Here is a 20,582-nt window from a genome sequence, read left to right as displayed (position 1 = left end):
GTTAATTTAGCAACAAAGTAGTAATAAAGTGAAAGGTTTGAAACGTCAGAAAGGGAACTTTTGGGCAAGGTTCCTCCTCTCAGCCAGAGCAGCTCAAGCCACCAGGCTGCACCTCATTTCAGAAGCCAAACGCTTTTGCCCAGCTGTCATTTGAATGTATTTTGAATACTGGCATTGGGTTTTCACCACAGAGCTGTACCCAGGGACCCCATTGCCCACGTAATGCTGACAAAATAACCCTGGTATATTTTTGGGGGGGAGTTATAAGCTGTCCATCCCGCCCCTTGCCATCCGCACCGCATACACGGCGCAGTTGCAGAAGCGCTGGCTCCACCCCAGTGAGCTGCTCGGCCAAATCCGGCGGGGGACACTGAGCGACATTTTCAAGTTTGCATAATTCAGAGCGTTGAAAGGAAATATCTTTTCATCTAAAGAAAAAAGAGAGAGAGAAAACAGGAGGTGGCCCAACATCTTGAATCACTCAAAGAGAGATTAGTGTTTCTCAGAAATAAAGAGAAGCAGCTATGTGATTTGCGCTGGCGGCGCTTTTTGGCAGGAGCATTCAGCCTGGCATCGCAGGGCTTTGGTCAGCCTCTAAGCAGGATGAGGCCTGAGGAAAGAGCAGGTCTACCTGTCTGTCTGTCTGTCTGTCCTCCTGCAGGGCTGGCTGTGGACATGGGCAAGGTGCTGTGCAGGTCTGCATGTCCATGCAGGCTGCGGTGCTATTACAGCACGAACGGTGCCCGCCCGGACCCAGCAGGGTTTTCTGCCAGAATCTGCCACGTCCAGATGTCACTCTGCTTCTGAGCTGCCACACGTTTTGAGCACATCAGCCCAGCGAAAGCCGCATAATTATGGACACTGAAATAATGTGTCTCACAGTTTGTTCCCAATGAAAAGTGCCTTTTAGCTTTGAGAGCCTGAAAATAAGCAGGCTGTGAAAATTGGAAACAGTTCTCTTTTTTTGCATAATGCCAAACCCAAATCCCTCTGTGACTGTTACTCCAAATCCCCCTGTTGCTCTCTTCAATTTGATTTTAAATTTCAGCCAACTTTCAGTGGATTCACACCAGCTCTAGGATGCACAGCGAAGAGTATATCAAGCCACTCCTGAATTCCCTCTGCATCCCATATTGCCAGCTCAGGGAGGCCCATCCATTTTGCTTCAGCAAGTTGCAATGAAAAATTCATCATTTTATAACATATTATCACAAGCTTTGTGAAGCCAATATAGATGGAATGGGACTTTGAATTGCAGTGTGAACATTTTCATCCGGCTTTTTCTGATACAACAATTCTTTGGAGCTTTCTGTTCCCCAAATCCCAGCATCCTGTGATGGATACCATAGCAGGGCATCCTGGCATAGCAGTTACTGTTTGTCAACACATAAAAACAGCAGCATAAATTGTTGTAAGCAAAGCTTAATAGAAAGAAAGAAAGAAAGAAAGAAAGAAAGAAAGAAAGAAAGAAAGAAAGAAAGAAAGAAAGAAAGAAAGAAAGAAAGAAAGAAAGAAAGAAAGAAAGAAAGAGAGACCACACACACCACCATATAATAGAACATGCTGGCAAAAAATGTTTCACATTAATGAAAACAAAAAACGTTTCACATTGATGAAAACAGACATTAAATCAGGTAGTGAAAAAGGGACCATAACAAGAGTGATATTTTGCACATGTTCTTTAATGTTCAAACAGTAACAATGGCTACTTTTAAATTAGGGTTGAGGGGAAAAAAAAAAACTTTCGGTGAAGACGCATTACAAGAATTGAGATATAGAAACATTTCTTCCAAAAGCCAAAATATTTTTAACTGAAGACTGCTAATACCTAGCTACTTCCGTAACACAGCATAAGTTATCAGGTGGTTCGGGTTCTTTTACAAACATGTCAGTTTTAGTGTTTCAGGGGGCAAAGGATTTGCAATATACATGTAAAGTTTTAAAAAGAGAGGGGTCAGAAAGAGAGGAGTACGGGAAAGATGGGTGGTGATGGGAGCCCTCATCTTGTGTACTCAGATGCAGAAGCTTGCAAAGATTTGAAGCTGATATAGACACCTCACATGAGACCAACATGTTTTAATGACCAGAAGCCTCCCTTGGAATAAGGTCGATGACTGGTAAACATTCACCAGGCTGGGAGCTGTCGTGACTACAACATCAAGTGTCCTACACACCACTGCTATTCAAGGTGATCATGATACAGATACTTGCTCACCTACATCACAAATGAGATCTTCTTTAGGATTGGAGGAGGAGGACGATTTCATTTGGAATTTCTCTTTATGGAGAAGCTCAGAGGTATAACAGAGCATGGAGAAGAGCACACAACTGATTTTTTAGGGATAAACTATAGGTAGATTAGAACCCAGCTATAGATTATTTGCTCAGTAGGGTAACTCCTGAATTCCCACCTTGGATTTGACTTAGAAAAGCCATTGCATCCATTCCTGTTGCAACACATGAGTCAGGGTTTAGTCAGAACAGATGCTGCTCATTCTCTTGGGTTCCCCATGGAGAAGGAGAATCATCCTACAGTTTTTTACACCATTGTCCATGGCAGTATGCTACAGAGTTCTGAGCTAGCTGAAGTTCTGAGCTAGCTGAAGAACAGGGAGGGCAGCAGAAACCTTTCGGATGAGACAGGTCTGCAAAATCCGAGGGATGATGTGGGGCAGCGGGTTTGGTGCAGATAACATGAGGAAAAGGGGGCACCACAGTTCACAAGGAACGTACAACATGGCAGGTTGACCCTCTACATCTTCCAGCAGAGTCCTCTTAGACACCCGGAGTTTCCACCTCCTTAGCCTGGCTCTCTGTGCAGGAGGGTAGCTTGGCCCAAGTCGGTATGCCAGGATTTGATGCTCAGACCTGCCAAGTTCCCCAGGGTGCAAAACCTGCTTCAGTCTTTGCTTCATAGAACCCAGGCAGTTACTCTCACCATTCAAACCCCAAAAATGTTATTTAGCCTTCTAAATATGCACGTTCAACATTGCCACATACTTAGTTTTTCACTATAGTAGGTCACTGGTTTCACTACAACCACAGTTTATTAAAAAATGTACTAAAATATTGTGAGAATTTTAGTGCTCATGAAAAAATACCTTTCATCCCTGGAGAATGAAATCTTTTGCCTCCAAAACTATGTCGGAGACATGAGAGGTGAAGATAGTACAGATTTGTCTCTGCCACCCCACCCATGTGTCTAAACAAGCCCTGACTGCAAGCCAGCCCTTCTGGGGTTGTAATTAGGTCAGGTCTAGGAAGAACTGAGTTACGTTCCTCCTGTTTCATCCTGTTTTTGACCTGAGGTGGTCTCCATTTTCCTAGGAAGAGGACTATGATAACAACATAAATCTCACAGAGGCATGGGACAACTGACAAATATCTATCAAATACGTTTTAATCGCTCCTACGCTGGACATGCTGGGCTCAGTCACTGTTGTGCAGTAACTAAGGCATGTGTAAGAAGTGGTCGGCTTGCCTGCAGGCCATTTATTGTGTGGATAAGATGATTTGCTTCTGTGGTTAGGTAGAGGAAGAACTTCCAAAATATGAGGAAGAATTTCCAAAATATGAAAACAAAGTGTCAGGATTTTACAACAGCAAATACAAGACTCTTTTAAATAGATATACAACGGTCATGTTTTATATGTTAAGTTCTTAGAGTAAAAAAAAAAATCTCTACATAGACAGATATATCGAGGGGAGGCTGATCCAGGCAGAAGTTTGTCATTAAATAAATGCAAACAAACCACCAACTGAGGAACACCAGTAACAAAATCAGCACGGCTATGGTCCGTAAATCCTCCAGTCCAGGACAGCAAAGTCCAAGCACAGGGCTGCATTCCCCTGCACCCGTCATTTTTAGATAGTGCCCGTGTGTGTTGGGTGGGGGAACAGATCAGAGAGAGCACGCATCTGTCTTAGCAGGGGCACCTGCACTGTGGTCCTGCCAGGAGTCCTCCTTTGGTTCACCCCCCGTTATCTCTGCCGCAGTGTCTCTGTGAGAAGACAGAGAGAACGAACGCAGGCGAAACCACCGCCGGCGGCCCTCAGAAGATCTTGCACTCGTTAATGGAGAAGAGCTTCCGCCTGTTCTGCCTTTTGGCTTGGTTGACTGCTGTCCGCACGGCGTACTCGAACACCTGCTGCACGCCGCGGTTGCTGAGGGCAGAGCACTCCAGGTAGCCCTTGGCTCGCACGTCCTGGGCGAGCCGCTTCCCGTCCATTGGGCTGATGCAGGAGGAGCGGTAGGGCCCCGTGTCACGCTGGTCAGTCTGAGTGGCCACCACCAGCACGGGGATGCGGGGCAAGTGGTTGCGGATCTCGCCGATCCACTTGTTCCTCAGGTTTAGGAAGGAGCTGTGGTTCGCCACCGAGTAGCACATTAGCACTACATCTGCCTGCTGGTAGGAGAGGGGGCGAATGCCTTTGAAGGCATCGCTGCCCGACGTGTCCCAGAGACCGAGGCTAATCTGTACTCCATCCATGAAGACATCCACTCCGGTATTTTCATACACAGTGGGTCTGTAGGCATCTGGAAAAGTCTCGGAGGTGAAACGTACCAAGAGAGAGGTTTTCCCCACCGCAGAGTCCCCCACCAGCACACACTTGATTGAATCCAGCATTTTGTTAACGTCCAGGGCCAAGAGCACTGTCTCAGCGCAGCAGAAGCACGATGTGGAGATGCAGTGGTCTTGGGGGCTCTCTAGATAACTTCCATTTGGTGAGAACCCATCCAAATGTCTTTACTCCTCAAGGCTTGATGGTATCGCTTGAGTCTAAAATCCCCTTTTCTCCCACACGGCTCTGCGGTGCTGTCAGTTTTAATTCTTCAGTGAGTCAAGCGATGTTTCTGGAAGAGTAAAAATAAAATGTAACATTTGCAACCCACAGTGAACAGGTTATTTTCCACCAAGATAAAGTTCCTTGGACACGTCCTTGGACGGCCGTGGGGATTACCCCACATGGAGGACGCTGAACCCTGCCATCCCTCCCAGCCGGCAGCGTGTGTAGCCGCCTTTTTGATGCTTCACAGGGATAACAGTCCTATCACCCCTGCTGTTCTGCACTGAGACCAGCTGGTTTTTCCCTCCAGTTTTCTAAAGAACTAATAAAATCAAGTTAACTTGGTACAATCTTACCGAGCTGCTTTTAGTGAGACATTTCCTGCCTCTGAATTTCACCAAGACTGCAAAAATCCTGAATTCCTCCCAACCCATCAGTTCAGATTCCCTTGAAAGTATACCCCTGTCCCCTAAAGATAGCCATGAGAAGAAAAAAATACCACTTCATGAACTGATTTGACTATTTAAGCAATCGTATAATAAGCAGCGATGTCAAACTGTTTGCGACGAGGAAAGACCTCAGATGCGGATCTTGACTGACATGAACCTTAACAGTTTTCAAAATAAATGTGGGATGCACAGTGAAAATACCAAAAAAAAAAAAAAGTTCAAAATGTTTCTTACAAATCACTTCCAACAAGCAAGATAACACGAGCCAAAGCAAGCCACACCACCAGTGCTGCCCCAGTCAGACAATTTCATCTGAAGGAGATGCAGCTGCCCTGACATTTAGTCTCTTGAAAAACCAAACTGAGAGTAACTCTTCGTAGTGTGCAATTGCTTTTGAGCTCCTGCCAGCATTCAGTCAAATTTTCCTATTTTGAAAGCATTTGTCTCTTCCCCACTGGCTGTGTGCAAGATTCGCTGCTCACACGGGGCTGCACACAAAACGCTACAAAATTCACCAACTGCAAATCTGAAGGAAAATTAGTTCTGCTCAACAAAACTGGTTAAAACAAAATATCACTGGTTAATTTCAAAATTTCCTGCTAGCGTTACACAGGCAATATATTTCTGTCTCCTTCACATATGGACAGAGAAGTCGGACTGTGGGTTGTTTGCACAGAAATGAATGAGGGCCACCAGACACATCTCCACCACCTTACAGTAACGCTCTCCAGGTTTGCCACCTTAACCCCACCACCGCACATTTCGAGTACGCTCAGAGCTTCGTCTTACTTCACAGAGGGGAAAAACAAAGGGAAAGAAGAGAAGAGTGCTGGGCAAGCTTAGAGAGCACATTGCACAGGCGCTGACAACCGCTGCTGGCAACTCCCCTCCTTCCATTTTGCAACAAGGCGGCCTCCTACCTCCTCCTGTGCTGCCGGCGTGCCCGTATTCCTCCCACCTGACACCCTGGCCAAAAGAAGATGTGTGAGGGCCTGGCTGGAGCACGTTGCTTTATAGAGGCGGCGCCGAGGCTGCGGGGCAGCTCTGTGCTCGGCAGGGTGACGAGGATCTGCAGGAGCCATTGCGACAGGCGGCGCTTCCTGGCCTGCGCACACGGCCACACGCTCGTCATCTCAGCTCATTTCTGGGAAGCAGGATAGAGGCCGAGGCAGGTATTCATTCCTGCCTGCTGGGAAACGAGCTGCCCCGTGAGTTAAAGGTGGGGTGGTGGCCGCTGGAAATTCGCTTTTCATGCTTCATCTAAGCCCTACTCCATTCCCCAAGCAAGCTCTCAAGGGAATTAGAGAAGGTATTTAAAAAATACAGCTATGACAATTCAAAAAGTACGCACAGGATATGTGGTCCAACTACTTAAGTGCATCATCATCTTTCCTATGGGGTATTCTACTTCAAAACTGTGTCAGCAGTACAGTTTTAAAACACCACCATTCACCACAAGCTGGTAGTGTGTGATTCAGAAAAAAGTGTGTGCTCGCAGGAGAAAGTTAGCATGTACCAGGTCTTCTCCTTGGAACAAACATTTCTTTGGTGCAAGTAGTCTTTAATGCCTTTAGCATCATTATTTTATTTATATTTGAATGCGGGGAAAAGTCGGAATGCCCGAAGTATGACTTTTCACAAATGCCGACAAATCATAAATTTAATAAAAGCCAAAATAGAAGAAGATGGATAAAAAGACTGTTCTGCTACTCAGCTTGAAGATAACCACGTCTGATTTTGTTAGCTAGTTTGAAAAGAAAATATATAAATGATTAAAGCTGAAAAAAGGGTTTTGAGAGCTAGTGTACATAGCCAGTCGACACACGCAATCATAAAAGATGAAATAGCGTGACAGCGCGGCTACGTTTTCAAAGCAAATTGTTTTGGTCTATAAAAATGCACTGCACATAACCTACCCTGCTCCAGAGGACAGACTGCAGTCAGCGGTCCCCATCTTGCTTTTGTTCGCAGCTTGCTGGAGTTCAGGCACCAGCTCGTATTGTTGGGATACTGAAGAGCAATTCTAAACTATGCACACAGCCTGTCACTGACACGGCCTCAGGATAGGAGAGGATGAGTTAAAATAATTATACAAGTTCATCTCAATTAGTGGAAAAACCTTTAGATGAGACATCAGTAGAAAACTGTGTCCTTTAAAGGAAAGGCCAGTACAGGGCGCTGCTATGCACCAGTATACAGCCGGTTGTGTAAATATTTGCAAAAGTTTTTTGTTCCCTTTTCTCATATTATATATGACAGTCCTGCTCTGACAGTCCAGCATGCTACACCCATTAAAAGACTGCGCAAAACCTTCTAATCATGGACAGTTGAGTAGAACCTACTGCAGGATTTGTTCCAACGCTTTGGTTTGCCTTATGTTACCAATTTTATCAAGTCTATGTTGTAATTCCAGAAACATGTATTTTCTTTTACACTATTTCAATGTATGGTTTCATCACTTGTAAAAACAAAAATTTTACTTAAATAATATGGTGAGAGCTTTTATAATGTCAAGTGTGAGAATTTATGTCTAATTCTGATACAGTCATTATGAATAGTGACCCTATGTATTTGGGGATTAGCTTCGAAGCATACTCTTGCACAGTTTTGGATAGAACCCAGTTTCTCCAAAGATACCGTATTGTCTGTGTAACTATGTCTCTGCAACGCTTTGCTTTGCTTTCCCATTTTTCTCGCCCTGTGTCTGAAGCAGAGGGCCTCACGCGGGTGTGAGGTTACAGTGCCCTGAGGTGATGACAGAGGCATCACCCCAGGCACCCACAGCGGAGGCAGCCACCTCCCCAAAACCCTTCGCAGCCTGCAGGGTTGGGGTTTCTGGTGGAGGCAGAGAGCAGAGTTGTGGCCTGTCCTTCCCTGAGAGCGCGGACAGCACCCACAGGGCCGTGCCAGAGCCCCACCACAGCTGCTCTGTGGGATCCCGCTGGGCAGCACGATGCTGCAGTGCTCACACCCAGGGATTTTATTCCTATCACGAGGTCCTGTTTCACTGCTCTCAAGCAAGATGCCCCAGGCCTGGTCCTGATGCTGTGCATTTGGCTGTCTTTGCTCAGCCCGGCAGTCCCACACAGGTAAATGCCTCACATGTGGTCATGGATGAATATGATATGGGATGCGACAGTATGGGAGGAGGAGCAGAGCAGCTCCAGACTCCTTGAGGGTGGAGGATTCACATGAAAATACATCTGCAAAACACTAATCTAATGCTTGTTGAAACAATCTACCAACGCACAAAAGCAGTACTGCTTGTATCAGAAGGAGTAAGTGTGTTGGCTGAACCAAATGGGATTTTCATTCCTGCCAGAAACATCTCTGGCTTCTACTACAGGGTCACTGTGAGCATGGCTCACTGTGGTGAAACACCTGCAGGGAGCAGACAATGCCTCATGATGGGAGAAAAGCAAAAGGGTCAGGATCTCCTGATTTCAAAACCCTCTCTTGTGTATTGTGCAGCACCAGGTAGGCTGGGATTTGGAAGGGATGAGCTCATACAGAAACAAAATCACACAGGCAACACAACAGGCTTCTCAGATACTGCACTGATCTGGCAGCCACAAAATGCTTCAGAGAGTTAAAGCAATTAACATGCTATTATTGTCATTATCCGGTCCCTACCACAATTATGTCTTAGTACAGTTCCTGTTGATATCAGGATGAAAGCAGGCTAATTTTTCATCTTGAACACTGTGTACAGTAGCTCTTGAAGAAAACTGATGTTGCAAGGAAGTAAAAATATTTGTACTAATAAAAAAAGTAAAGGTTGAAAACCACTGGAGAGACTTCTAGTGGCTGTGCAATGCTTGATTGCACGTATTGGCTTTGCCTGCACGCATTAATCCTCACACAGTCCCACCTCACACGGAGATGGGGTCTGCAGAAGCGTGTCTGCAGCACATCTGCACTGTGTTGGTTATAATCAATGCTCATTCCAACTGCACTGCGGATACGTAAAAACTTCAAGTGTGTCTCTTGCTTAGAGGCCCTAAAGGAGAGGAAGGAGATATGGAGATTATTGTCACTGACTGGAACAGTGCGCGACTTTACACCTTCACCTCCATGGGTGCCCTGAGTGCTGCAGGGTGCAGATGGGGCCTGAGAGCAACTCCTGTGAGCAGGAGGAGGAAGAGAAGGAAGAGGAGAAGGGGAAGGAGGAGGAGGTCTGGCAGAAAATCAAGAGAGGTCAGACAAACTGTGAGGGGCAGCACCCAGAAAATGCAGCAGGGAGATATTTGCCCCCCCCCGATGAAGACCCCATGGACATTGTGGATCGTCTGGATGCCCAGCTAGATCACCAGGTCACCAACATCATGCTACCATGTCTTCAACTCCATTCGCAAATTGTACTTGCTCCATTCAGACACAAACCTCCAGACTGCTGCAGGGGCCTGTGCTGCCACAGCCCAGGGCTGCTGCAGACTCGTACATCAGCTGCGGCCTGCCTGGAGCCTGCTGCTGGTCTGCAAGCTGCTGGCCTCTTGCTGCAGTTTCCTGTCATGTAATCATTAACCTAATGCTCTGACATTCATGTTAGCTACCTCCTGTATTTTGACCCCATTTTAAAATGATTTTGGTCTATAGCACTAAGTAACCCCGGTCTTGTCAGTCTAGGAAACAGCCCCTCTTCTTCTCAGCGTCACCACTTCAGTCCACAGTGCCAGTCCGTGGTGGTACCGCTGCCATGAAGGGGAACTGGCGCACAGCCCGCACCTTTGCAAGATGCTGCATATTTTCCCCAAACTACTCCATCAAAAAAATCTGCATTCAACCCACTCACTTTCCAAGCAGACAACCGCAGCATCCATCTGTATTCCCTGGCCCAAGAGCAAGACGGCAGGTTATTCGGTTGCTTGTGCTTCAGTCACCTGGTGTATTTATGATATAGACAGATTAACTGCCAGGTTATCTCTCAATGTGTTTTTCTATTCTAAAGAATTATGAAGATGCAGAGAAGCTTGGATGAGAGCCGCTATACAGATATTTTATCCCTAAGTACAATCGTACCCGCAGTGGCTTCCTAAAGCTAGAAGAGCAAGCAACATGCAACGAGTCCATATGGTCAAAGTCAAGATGTCTCGTCATCTCATCTCATCTCATCTCATCTCATCTCATCTCATCTCATCTCATCTTAAAAAAAAACAATTTTCTTCCAGAGTAAAAAATAAAAATAAAAAAAAAATTGCAGTCATAAATACCTAGAAATTTTTCTGTCGTTCCCTGATTCGCTAAACTGAAATTCTGTTCTTCTTTTAGAATTTCAATGTTTTATTTTGAAAAAAAAAATGTAAAACTGAAATTCTAAAAAAAAAAAATCTAATTCATCAAATTTGAAGAATGGACCAACACTTTCTTAGGAACCTTTACAAAAATCACTGCTGGATCAATACAAAACCTGAAAATAAAAACCTCAGTTTCTTTGTTTGGCAGTTTTAACAACTGAAACTGAAGAAAAGGCTTTATGATCAAATATTCAGTCACATTGCCAACTTTGTTATTAACCAGGGAACACAAGACATCAGATTTAAAAGAAAAACCCTCATATTGAGACCGGGGAATCTTGCTATAAAACAATGACAAATTCAGACCAATGCTATTTGGAACGAGATATGAAGTCCAAGTAAATGGATGAAAGCTTTTCTTGTAAGTAAATGTACATATTTACACACTTGCTTACAAAGATGAACATAAGTATAAAGCCGCATAATGTTGTCGTTTAAATTAAAAATTGGTAGTTCATTACTTTAGTAGCAGTACCCATAATTAATACATATAAGCAATGGATAGTGACTTTTCTGAAGATCTATTCAATTTACTATAGTCACTGAGAAAAACTATTCAACTCTCATTTTAGTTAACCAATTAAATAAAGAAAATACTTATTTTATCTTCACGAGCCCTTTATTTGTGACTAATCGCACCTTAATTTAGCTACTTACAGATTAGGCATGAACATAAGTAATTAGAACTACTCGAAAAATTATCAAAAACTCTGTAAGACTCTCTTGTATCAGTCAGAGAGCCTAAATCCAACAGAATTCAATTCAGCTGTGTTAAGTACCTGCTTCAAAATTCAATCTACAAGTCTGAAGTCTTTTTTTTTTCTCCGTGTTTATGGCATGACGGAGTAAATTACAGACTACGCGGTATTCAAGGTGCTACAAGGCTTTTTAAAAACAGACCCATTTTCAGGAGAAAGGTTGCATCCTCTCCAAAGTAAAATTTGGGTAAGCCTGTTGTAGGGAATTAACCCCTTCACAGCCAACTGATCCATGTGCCATCCTCAGCCTGGTCCAATACCCTCCAAAGTCAGCAGAAATGGAGCAGCATGTCGTGCCCAACGTGCTGCACGTGCTCTGGCACTTACCAAGCATTTCCATCTGCAAGATACGGGGTATGTCACCTTCCTTTCCCACCCTTCTCTGTGATAGCTTTTCTTCTCTGCTCTTAAACAGTGAAGAAATTCTTGAGTCTCAGCACACATGCGGCCTGAAACGGAGCAGCTGATGTGCAAATGTCACACGTGTGTGTGTGTTCAAGCACTGACATTTGCCAACCATCTGTCCGTCTGCGTTCCCTCATAGCTCTGGTTTTGTACACACACACACACACACATATATACATATACAAGTAAGTATATATATTCACCACTGGTATAGAACTACTTTTGGGTCCAGATGGACATACAGATATGCTTGGAGATGAACATGGATAAAGCGCTACACGCAGACTACAGCGCTATTGTCCGTACCCATGAAAAGCCACCCTGTGTATCAGAATGGATTCCCAGTTATAAAGCAAATCTCCCCCACAAGCCTAACTGCACTGCGACCGAGCTGATGGACCGATGTTCTAGGTTGCATAAAATTTGATAATTGACTTCAATGAGACTCCTGCGTGTGTAGAATTATTCACATGTGGAAAGGTTTGCAGCTTTGGGCCCCAAACCACTTCAAATTTTTCATGCCACATCCTCTTTTAACACAGTTCACCTTTCTTGAAGTTTGAGACAAATCAAAAGGGCACTTACAACATATTTTTGTAGATTTTTTTTGCAGGTTTAACTCTTCAATTCTTTTGTTTTGCTTTGTTTTTGTTGTTTTTTTTTTGTTTGTTTGTTTTTGTTGTTGTTTTTTGGCTGATAAAATATGAAGTATTCTTTTATTTACAATCTCTAACAAAGATTGCAATCTCTTTCCAGAAAGAGTAGCCCTTTCTCTCTTTCTGCTTGGGCATTTTTGACCGTCTGCAGATTTGGATATAGTCATAAAGTATCAATTTTCTATACATACATAACTAATATTCGTTAGTTTAAAATAAGCATAGTAATTTCTTGCATAATGATGTATTATTTGCTGTCTGAATGCAAAAGTGTATACACACATATGCAAAAATATATTTTAAAAAGCATAATTTAAAAAATAACTATTTTTAAAAAATTAAACACAAATCTATACATCCATATACAAAATATTATGTCCATATATGCATGCATGCTTGTGTATCTACATATGTATCTAGATACATCTACATAGATATATATGTTCGTGTACACTGATATTTGTTAATTGCAGACTTTGCTATAGATCAGCATAGAAAACACATATATTCAGTTTAAGATATCTCACCCTCATTTTAAAACCTGCATGTACATTTTGCATCAAACAATGGATGTGTTATCGAAATGAGTTTAAATTACCTTATTGCTACACATAGGTATGCATGTGTGTTTACATACACACACAGAAATGACTGCTCAGCTAGATCTGGATAACTAGATCTGCAGATCTAGCTAGATCTGCACTAACATAGATATAACTGACAGATCATAGAGTCTTTCACGTGCAAATAAATATATAGACATACATTTTAAATAATTACTTTTCTACTGTATATGCAGCTGTTAAATTTTTTAGACACATCTTTAAAATATGTAACGATAATTTGTTGTTAAGGAGATGCATCAATTTGTACAAAATCCTGCAGATGTGTAGCGTGGTAAAATGCCAAAGCTAACAACCGCCAACCCCACATACACACCTGCGTTCACAGGCGAAAGGGGTTTTTCTCCCTCAGGGCCCATGTCGAGCCCACTGTAGCAGAGAGGGCTGCCTTCAGCGTGTTTCGGCTCTAACCAGGGGTAGGACTGCGCTCCTCTCCCTTGCTTGCACAGTACCCAACCTTCTTGACCAGGTTCTTTAAACACTACAAAGTAATCAACATTAGCAATATAAGTAACAGCTAATATATGAACACCACAGGTGGCATAACACCCTCTCAAGAGCTGGAAAAAAAAAATGAAAAAAATCATCCTACCATTTCTCCTCTGCCCTCCACGGATCTCTCACAAGATTGCCAAGGTTACTTTCCGAGGTCTGTTTGGGTTTGACTTTGCTCAGTTTTTACCTATCACAAAGTAAGGAGGTTCTCAAGCCCAGATCTTCTCCCCCTAACCTCAGGAGGTTCTCCGTGTTCATTAAGTTCAGTATTTGCATAAGACTGATTTCAGTGGGAGGTCAAGGTGGAAGAGGAAAATGTTAGTTAGAACAGAATTATCCAAAGTTTGACAGAAGATTTGCATGTTTTGTGATAAGAATAAAATGTATCGAATGTATACAGGTTTTGAGCAGCAAATAATAAAGCATCATTTGATCAAACAATTCAGAATATTGCCTTCTTGTTAAAATATGTTGTTTGTGGGTCTTTATTATTATTATTATTTTATTACTTGGGAAGAACACGTATTTACTGCATGTCACTGTTCAGTCCTGTCCTGATGAATGCTAAACTTCTTGAGTTAATGAGCAAAGCCAGGATGAAGTAAGCAACAGTAATTTGATTGGTTATTTATTTTATAACACTGAGAAACTGGCTGAAATTTTTAACTTTTCCCCTAAGAAGAGCCGGCAACAAAAAGGTTTTTCTTGCCTCTGTACATATTAGGCTATTTAAAATCATAGTCTAGATTTCAGCCAGAGGGAAAGTGCCATTCTTCTGAGTTCATTTCTTAAATTTTATGTGTATGTGCACATATGTTAAAATGTTAAAAATTTTGAGGGCTTGCTTGGAAATAATTTCAATCACTTTGCAGGTAGAAGGCGCAACACAAAACATGCAATTGTCACGACTCTTCTTGTATTTGTTGATTTAAGTTTTTTTTTCATTTATAAAACAAATTAAAAGGATAAAGCAATTTCCTCCCCCTGTCTATCCCACAACTCAGTATTCCTACATTGTACCTGGCATAAGAATAAAAGCAGAGTTAATATATATTTTTATGAGATAGGTAGAAAAATATTTTTCTTGCTAAATAGCTTCCTTAGAATTCCTTAATTGTAGTAAATTAAATTAAATGGGTATGCCTACTTGCCTACAATAAATTGCCTGCATCCTATGCTCAGTTATGAATGCAACAATTGAAATTGTCCTTTAAAGAGTTCTCTTTTTTTTTTTTTTTTTTTTTTTTTCCTGGAATTGGTACAGATTTTACCTGGCAGTTCATTGATTTATATCTTACAGCAACCATTTGCCAGAACAGACTATATCTTTCAGGGCCTGTTTCCCTTCATTTTTCTCCGATTCCGGTATAAACTTAATCTCTTGTCACTTTTATATAAGATAATAAAACTTATAATACTGCAGACAGCACTGGGTCATATGCAATAGGTTAAAAGGAGAAAAGACTCTGCCACCAAAAGTAATATATAAATCCTTCTCACTTGTTCTTCACTCCAGTACTTTGTGAAGCCATTTCAGATACTTAAAGCTGACATCTATTTGGCTTTCTGTTGGTTTAAAGATGCAAATCCCCACGCTTTGATAAATCTTACTGCAGAGTTTCTGTTTTTCAGAGGGAAGCATAGAAAGGAACATTTTACATTTTTCCTTAATTTTTACATATTTTGCATGAAAATGATCTCACAAATGAAAGGAAAAGATATTTTAGGAGAGCTACATTTGAGCATTATGCAAACATTTCCCATGCTTTATTTTTGAATCCTGGGAGACTTGATTCAAACTCAGCTATTTTACACAACGGCTTTTCATCCAGAATTAAAACTCCGCTTGAAAGATACATGAATTTTAAAACCTGCATTGCATTTAAACTGATGAAAACAAAAGAAATTACGAGGGATTTTTACGATACATGTTTTATAAAATATTTTTGTAGTGAGAAAACCACAAGCGTACAGATGATGAGAGGAAGTTAATAGATATTCAAATATGTCACTAATTCAATAACTTTGAACTCTAAAGAATTTTCCATTTTTCAAGCACAGTTATTTGGTGGAAGAAAAAGAAAAAGAAAAGAAAGTAAGTTGCAAATAAACTGCATGTCCACTGACATCTTCCAACAAAGAAGAATGAAAGGTTTTCTTTTTGGATGGAAAGGCTTCGTGTTATTTCAGTGACTGTGCACAGGAGATAACCAAGCAGCTAAGCTACGCGGGGGTCTTGTTCTCACACTTGTACAGTAGGACACCCAATGTTACCTCTATTTTGACATAAACCAGGATAACCTTCAAAAGCAAATGCCTGTCACTCATGAGGAAAAGAGGTATGACCAGCTGGTAAAACAACCCCAAATGGGTGAGCATCAGTTATTGAGCCTACCACTCCACTGTACGTTTGTGTGTGACAAGTGACATGGAGCACTGTAAAGCAACCACAGCCCTTCGTGCTGACTTCTGCCGGGCAAAGTGTTTGTTCCCTTTCCGACACACGTCGGGTCTTTCTTACGTGTTATATCACCATGGCCCCCCTTGGGGAAAAAACCCAAGCCAGAGCAAAATCCTGTGGTTTCCAGAAGGGTCATTTCATCAGATAAAGGTAAGCATGCCGGCTCAACACCACCCTCTCCATTGAGGAATTTACTCTTCTCCGTGGCTTCTGAGCATGAGGACTGAATATGATTTCTCATGTGAAAAGAACAACTCTCCATTCTGTTGGAGAAACACGGGCACAGAGTGAGTGCTGAGGCCGCGTTCCTATCTCTCCGTCACCACAGTCTCCATGCCTGTTGGGACAATTACTCCACACTACTCTGGCAGCTGCTCATTTTAGACCCGATACACCAAGGCCTCAAACAGTGACTTCCAGTGCTCACACTCACTGCTGCATTGCAGAGGATTTTCTGGCTCCGAACATCTCTCCTTCCACTGTCATCAAATCTTTGGGTAGATGAGGAAGGTTTTCCAATTTTTCACTGACATCAGAAATGAAGCACAACTAAATTCTGCCAAATATACATGAAACCACATTTGGTTTTGCAAAGAGCTGTGGAGAAGCCCACAGATTTTGTTGCTACAGTGCTTTGTTATATTTGTGTGTTCCGATGCAGGATTTTAAAGCATAATACTTTAGCAGTGGGCTTGAGACAGCTGCAGCCAACTTCCTTTCTTGATTTCTGCACTGTAGCTATCCCAAGACATAGTTCAGTTGTTAGGTGTTAGCTGTTTCCATATTGAGGAAACAGTTGAAAATTGCTGATTTAATAAAACCACACCACTGGCCAGAAAGTGAGAAGCTAATTTGGAATGATGTTATGGTATGTGCTGTGATGCCTGAAATGTCACGTTGAGACTTTGAAACAGGCAAGTTATTCCTTTTATTTCTTTCAAGCATTACAGAAAATAGACTATAATTGTTGTGTGATCAAATCCAAATTGAATTAATCACCTGAACCATTAATTTAGAAATACTCGCCTGTTTTTTTGAATAAAGCTACAGAATCATAGCACCAACATTTTATGAAGAACATTGAGGTGTTTGTTTTAGAGAGAAGAGGTGTTTTCCAGTGAGAATCCTCTTCATTTACAGCTGTTACACCAGCTGCTGCTATATATCTAGAAAGGCGCAGAAACAGCAGCAGGAGAAAGGGCAGACTCTCATCTCTCTGTCTAGGCAACCTCCGGACGGGTTATCTGAAAGTGCCACCAAAAAAAGGCCACAGGCGCTTCCGCCGGTGCAGTCCCGCAGCTCTGCAGGGTGGGCCAGCGGCTCAGCCTGCAAGGCCGCCAGCACAAGCTGTGCTCATTTCCTGCAGGCTCCGGGTGCTCTGAGAATTGTCCGTGTACACCCCGAGGACTAACACAGCTCACATCTAGCTGTGCAACCAATTTCCTCCCCGATATCGCTGCCACTGGCAGCTGTGATCAGATGCTGCTGCTTTAGGGCCAGCCCCTGAGACTGCTGGGCCCACACAGCAGGGAGAGGCCTTCCTTTTCATCCCCAAGTTCACACTCACAATGGAGCAGCTGAGCCAAGATCTGCTAAATTTCTACATATAAACATTTTCTTCTGGAAGGTGGTCACTGGGCTGGAAAAGTATTTTAGTAACTTTCTGGAAGTATAGTTCTATCCTCACAGTTTTGCTGTGCTGCATGTAGGTATAATGATAGTCCTCTGACGCAGGCGGTCATGGGAGGCCTGATTCTCCACTGCCATGAGCCCATCTACTTTGGCACAGTAATTCCCTTAAAATAGGATTAAGTGGCAGTAATTTACGGCCACTTTGCCCTGCTGATGGACTATGAATTTGTGTCTTGCTATACATGAGAGTCAAGCCCATTTTTTCTGTTTTAACTCTTTGCTCTAGACCTTAGACAGCAAGTAGAGGTTACACAATTTCTCTATACGTACAGAACTACGTTTTTTCCTGGTTCCTGACACCCAAACCAGTGAATATATAACTTGGCATTAGACCTCACCAAGGCCTTGTCTCTCAGTGTAGTAGGAAGCAAGTGCACATGGGGCTTTTCCACCCAAGGCCCAAACATGGTATCCTCATCAACTCTGTGCCCACTTTCACTCGTGTGATACGTCTTCAGACCTGCCTTTGAAAACTGACATTAAAACACAGCCTAATGTCATGTAGGTGTATATGGGTGGTCTTTTCTACCAGAACATTTGCAAACACCCATTGATCTGAATGGCGGGTTTTAGAGATGTAAAACACGAAGCCACACAGCGCAATGCACAATCCCACCTCACTCTGATAGCAGCAGCAGAAGGGCATGAATTGATATTAAAATATGCCGGCAGACCTGCTTGATAACAAATAATCCCTCTTAACCTACCTTTCCCCACACAAGTGTTTTCCTCAGGGTAAATCCTGCGCTCAAGCTGGCGTCCTCCAGACACCATGGCCCCACTCCCGCCCCATCCACAAAGAGAAACACAGCTTTGAGAAAAAGTTAGAAAGTCTTAAAGCCTTTTTTTCTTCTGGAAGCTGGTCACCGGGCTGGAAAAGTATTTTTAGTAACCTTCTGGAAGCATAGTTCTATCTTCACTGTTTTGCTGTGCTGCATGTAGGTATAGCGACTGTCCTCTGACACGGGCAGTCATGGGAAGCCTGAAAGTTAGAAAGCCTTAAAGCTAGATTCTGATTTTTCACAGGGACCTGTGCCAGAGGGACGGTTCCAGCCTCTGTAAGCTCCCTCTTCATTCACCTTTTAGATTACCTGTCTCTCATTGGCAACATGACAAAACCATCCCACTGCCAGACGCAGCTGGAGTAAGCAGGATCCAGCAACACGTGTGCACGCCTGTGCACACGTGTTGCTGGATCCTGCTTACATTAGATCCTGATCTAATGGGATCCCACACCATGATCACAGCATGGTTGGCTCAGAAAGCAGCCGAGAAGATGCTGTGGGGGTGAGATGAAAGCAAAGAACTACACCCGCGGCCATTTGGATGGCAGGCACAGCCCCTCCATCTCAGGGGAAGGCAGAAAGAGATGCCTGTTAACGCCCAACAGGGCATGGCTGCGGCGGCAACCGGAGCCCGTGACGGAGATGTTGGCAAATTACACATATTTCAAACCTCACTTCAGTCCTAAGAACCTGAATGTCACTTTTCTCAAATTCAAACAATAAAACTTACAACTAAATTTGCTTGGAAACTTTTAAGATGAAGCGGAACAGTTTCCCACTAATGATGAAATACTTCGCAAAGGAGGAACAAAGCCATCCTCTGAGTTTTAACGTGCCTATTGTTCCTGCATTCATGTTTCTTACAACAGCAACGGGAATCGGAATCAGGCCCACCATTTTAAGAATACTTCATGTTTTCTCTCTTTTTTCTTCTGTCAGTTAACATATAAAATACTGGCATTGCCCAGCCCATCGCACCACTTTCTCTACTTTTATATGAGGACTTTTTACGCTTAAGTGGAAACAAAACTCCAGAAGATCCATGACCTGGGTTGGGATTAGACAACTGCTTAACAGAATATCACAATACTGAATATTTAACGGATGGTATTAAAAGTAGAACTAATTACGTAGAACTAATTATGTAAATCCATTTCACAATGTTATTAATAAAAGTAAAACTAAAGATACTGAATTTGATTCAGAATATAAATTCGCTTTACAATATTTAGAAAGAAAAAAAAAAGACAAAGAACTTACCAGGCGCAGGAAGCTGAAAGAGGCTGTTGAAAAATAAACGTTACGGAAGTCAACTATTCTGGGCGAGATAGGGGAAGAAAAAAAGAAGAATGAAGATCTGTGTTCTTGGGTTTTCAGGCAGACTTTTTTCTAGCAGATCAGAAAAAATATATTATGTAGAAAGAAGAGGGGGGGAAAAAAAAAAAAAAAAAAAAAAAAGGTAAGTGGTGAGCAGGACCCTCTGCACCTACAGGCCAAATAAGTCCCGGAGACTGGGTCACTCATCCGGCAGCGGCAGTGACAGGGGACCCAGATGTAGTATGACGAGAAATAGCAGAGTGGTTTAGGGTAAGTCAGCTTCCTGGTGAGAGCTCCTCAGCGCTGCCTGTGTGGGTTTTGTTGTGGGTTGGCGTGTGAGCGCGAATGTCTTAATGTCTTTGGTGGCATGTAAAAACCCGCTCCTCGAAGCTGGGGGAGGGAGGCAGAGCCGGCAGCCTGCAGCACGCTCTCTCTTTGCAGGCTGCTGCTCCTCTGGCCGCCTCTGCTCTGGCTGCTGGAGGCATAGCACAGCCCCACAAGGAGGAGAAGAGGAGCAGAGCCACAGCTGCCCGGTGGTTCTGCACATGATTCACGTGCTGGTAACATGGCATGGTAACACTTGGCATGTTTTTGTGCAAGCTGGAATGACTCCCTGCCTTTAATAAAACACAGAGTGTGCCTTTCCCAGCACAGACAGCTTGAGCAGGCCGGGTTATCGTCACTTCCAGCCTTCCTGCCACAAGGCTCCAATGCTAGTTTTGGGATTTCAAGTGCCTGGTCTACAGTCTGTACAGCAGGAGCTATGAGCATTTCCCAGCTCCCATTTCCCAGCTCCCTGCATGTTCCTTCCTGACTCAAGCCCTGTGTGTATGGGGATCCCTCTGTCCTTGCCACCCTT

At 43.1% G+C, this 20,582-nt stretch overlaps 1 protein-coding gene across 6 annotated transcripts; it reads right to left on the bottom strand.

Annotated features, from left to right (window-relative positions):
• Positions 1-1,664: 1,664 nt before the first annotated feature.
• RHOH (ras homolog family member H) lies at positions 1,665-20,188 on the bottom strand. Of its 6 annotated transcripts, none has more exons than XM_068680157.1 (3): positions 19,897-20,188; positions 19,667-19,724; positions 1,665-4,855 (listed from the first exon to the last, which is right to left on the bottom strand). In XM_068680157.1, exon 3 carries the CDS (start codon positions 4,626-4,628, stop codon positions 4,053-4,055), a length of 576 nt encoding a protein of 191 aa, XP_068536258.1. In that variant the 5' UTR covers positions 4,629-4,855; positions 19,667-19,724; positions 19,897-20,188; the 3' UTR covers positions 1,665-4,052. The 6 variants fall into 6 exon arrangements, with proteins under 6 accessions (XP_068536258.1, XP_068536260.1, XP_068536257.1 ...); XM_068680159.1 differs by lacking the exons at positions 19,667-19,724; positions 19,897-20,188 and adding exons at positions 13,290-13,454; positions 13,566-13,709; XM_068680156.1 differs by having other exon boundaries at positions 19,667-20,188.
• Between the last annotated feature and the right edge of the window lie 394 nt (positions 20,189-20,582).

The sequence above is a fragment of the Anas acuta genome, chromosome 4 (assembly GCF_963932015.1).
Source record: "Anas acuta chromosome 4, bAnaAcu1.1, whole genome shotgun sequence".
NCBI classification, from domain to species: domain Eukaryota; kingdom Metazoa; phylum Chordata; class Aves; order Anseriformes; family Anatidae; genus Anas; species Anas acuta.
This window is presented reverse-complemented; position numbering and strand designations above follow the sequence as displayed.